The sequence below is a fragment of the Seriola lalandi genome, unplaced genomic scaffold (genome assembly GCF_002814215.2).
Source record: "Seriola lalandi dorsalis isolate HSWRI2012SDOR001 ecotype SW California unplaced genomic scaffold, Sedor1 jcf7180002054825, whole genome shotgun sequence".
NCBI classification, from domain to species: domain Eukaryota; kingdom Metazoa; phylum Chordata; class Actinopteri; order Carangiformes; family Carangidae; genus Seriola; species Seriola lalandi.
Genome location: NW_019525378.1, coordinates 891,955 through 894,900, shown reverse-complemented (window position 1 = coordinate 894,900; position 2,946 = coordinate 891,955). Strand labels below are relative to the sequence as shown.

The 2,946-nt window shown below is 44.1% G+C and overlaps 1 protein-coding gene across 1 annotated transcript in view; it reads left to right on the top strand.

The window, feature by feature from the left end:
* Positions 1-653: 653 nt before the first annotated feature.
* The window catches only part of rbp5 (retinol binding protein 1a, cellular), a 2,966-nt gene continuing 673 nt past the window's right edge, over positions 654-2,946 (top strand). Inside the window, exons 1-3 of the mRNA XM_023426436.2 lie at positions 654-1,029; positions 1,458-1,642; positions 2,196-2,297. Coding sequence (XP_023282204.1) covers positions 954-1,029; positions 1,458-1,642; positions 2,196-2,297 — 363 coding nt within the window. The 5' untranslated portion in view covers positions 654-953. The remainder of the gene's footprint in view (positions 1,030-1,457; positions 1,643-2,195; positions 2,298-2,946) is intronic.

Sequence of the window (2,946 nt, the reverse complement as noted above, 5' to 3'; positions counted from 1 at the left end):
TCCTTGCCTTTCCTGTCACTCTCTACTGTCACTGTCATTAAAGGGCAAAAATAAATCTTAGCTTTGAACCTCACTTTTGAGCCAATACCTAGAACAAATCCTGAGTGCTCAGAAAAAAACTTGGCATCATCAGCTGAAGATCATGCATGTTTGAAAGCTCCAGAAAAGCTACTAAATGGACCTTGTGGTTATGGATGGGTTGCTGAGCGGGAACAAAATAATGCTAAATGACCACAAAGGGATGCTAAACGTGTTTTGTGTCTCTTGTAGTCTGGGGGGGGGGGTTAGGTCTTTTACCTGTCCGTGCTCAGGGGACCGCTGTGTAAATAATCTGTCCATTCTCATTGTCTCTTCTACATCGATAACGTTTAAACCAATATTATAAATCATTAGCAAATCCAAAAATGCTGACTGGTCATGAGAAATTGGACCTTTAACCTTTAACCTCTCCCTGCAGTGTGGAGATATTGAGTGGTGAAGTGTCTTGAGACAGCATCTAAACCCAAGCAAGTCTGTAACGTGTAGTATGCTCGGTGCATCTTCACCCCACCCACCACATGTTTTAGGGATCCGAAGCACCGCCCCTGCCTGCAACTGATCCCTCTGAGTCAAGCGTTGGGAAAGATGAACGAACCTCCCCCTGTATGTGGTGCTGCAGTAAAACTCCGCTCTCCGGCTGTGTGAGTCACTAACTGACCGGAGAGGGTTTCAGAGATCCCGAGTGAGTCTCCAGCACAGAGAGGCCTCACACTGTAATTTGAGCTACAAAAAAAAGTCACCGCAGTCTCGTTTTACGCACAGTCTCCGTCCAATCCAGCATTGTCCTACGAAGTTGCGTATGTGAAAGTGATACAAAGAAGGCGGCAGATATTCTAGGGAATCTTGACTCAAGGAAAACCAGAAAAAAGAAAAGTCGAGATTTGAGCTCGTGTGGAAGGATCTAAAGAAGAAACATGTCTCAGCCTAATTACTCCGGCACGTTTCACTTGGCGGAGCAGGATAATATGGACTCCTACCTCGCAGCTTTAGGTAAGACTCCTTAAATCACACCAGAGTGTCTTTTACAGCAACTGTAGCCTATTAAAACAAATAGACTTTCCTGTGTTGTGCAAGCACAATGAGCCCTCCTCCACAACTTCCACATTCAGACTTTGTTGCACTTTATTTTATTGCATTGTTGCTTTAAGTTAATCTTTCTCACTTAATCTTCACTGATTTTCATGAGGTGGAACCATCTTCATTTGCAGCAGCACATTAGTGTAATGAAAATTACACTTTGTCCTTTACATGACCCCAGACTCTCTCTCACACACACACACACACACACACACACATAGAGAATGTATTCATTTAGTGTGCACTGTCACATTGACTGTGACAAACAAAGCTCCCCTGCTATGAAATAACTATAAATTATACCTCATGGCCAGTGTTATATCCTCTGTCTCTCCTCTCAGATATTAATTTTGCTCTGAGGAAGATCGTGTGTCTCTTGAAGCCCACCAAAGAGATCAGCCATGACCCGGCCACAGGGACCATGAAGATCCGCACCGTCACCACGCTGAAGAACTTCAACATGGATTTCACTATTGGAAAAGAGTTTACTGAGGACCTGGGGCCAGTGGATGGACGTACCTGTCAGGTGATTTGTTTTGTTTCATTTGCTGAATATGCACATTGACTTGTTCGGACATGCGTACCGGCTCGATGTTACAGTGAATATGCAGTGTCATTACTTGTTACACAAGTTTGCTTTGTGTGTTTTTTCATTTGGAGTGTCGGAGCAAAGTCGGCCCACCCACTGCTGTGATTTTGTGCTGTAACCACCCCCTGCTGCTCAAGTCCCGGCTTCGGCCTACAAAGAGTGATGTGTGTGAGAAAAAGAAAGCAATGAATAAAAAAAAACAAAAAACAACATTTTGATAGATTTTCTTTTCAGCTCACAAATTCATTCAGAAACTGCATGAATCAGAATAAGCAGCAGTATCTTACTGTGGAAAAAAATACATTTTTTCCACAATTTGCTTTCGCAAAACGGAAGCGACACAACAGAAAAGCAGAGGCTCTAAGAGACATTAAAAAAAAAAAAGGTTTGAACTCCTGGCCACCCTTTTGCATTGCACAAAGGCTCTTGTGATTGAATGTGTGAGCCACTTTACATACTAATTACACACAACATCTTTGTGCTTACGCAGACTACAGTGAGCTGGGAGGGAGACAAGCTGGTGTGCGTACAGCGAGGGGAGAAAGACGGCCGAGGCTGGACGCACTGGCTGGAGGGTGACAAGCTGCATTTGGTAAGGATGTATATGGATGGAGTGAAAAGAGGTGAGGGAGAGGCCAAAGCAGATGGAGAGGGGGAGGGATGGATGGAGGGAGGGATACGGAACAAGGAAAATGGAAGCATAAAGCGGAAAAGATGTTGAAATTGATATGCTAAATGAGGACATGCAAATAGGACAAGGTTTGGAAGTCCTTGCCGTCTTCCATTACACTATCTGTCTGTGGGAGAAGTTTGCCTGCGCATGCCTGAAGGAAAAAGCAAAAGAGGGCAAACACAGAAGAAGCAGAAGACTCCTGAATGCACGTTGTAGTAAAATGCTACAATAACTCAGGGCCAATGGAGAAGATTGGACCTTCTCGTTTTGGTTGTAAAAGAGTTTAAGATTATAGATTATCTGTCAGCTCTGATTACAATTTTAAACAATCCGCATTGTTCCAGTAAACAGCTCCCACAGGGTTTTCTAATACCTCTGTTTTCAGACGGGACAAAAACAGCGTGTTGTTGACGCCGTGTCCAGATTCAGGAGAGAGTTGGGAAAGAAATGCCAGCAAGGATCAGGCTTTAAAATGGTGGATTTTAGAGGTTTCACAAAGCAGAAGAAGGGAGCAGAGAGTGACTAATGAAGAATGAGTGAGGGGGGGTTGCTGGAGGAGGAGGAAGGG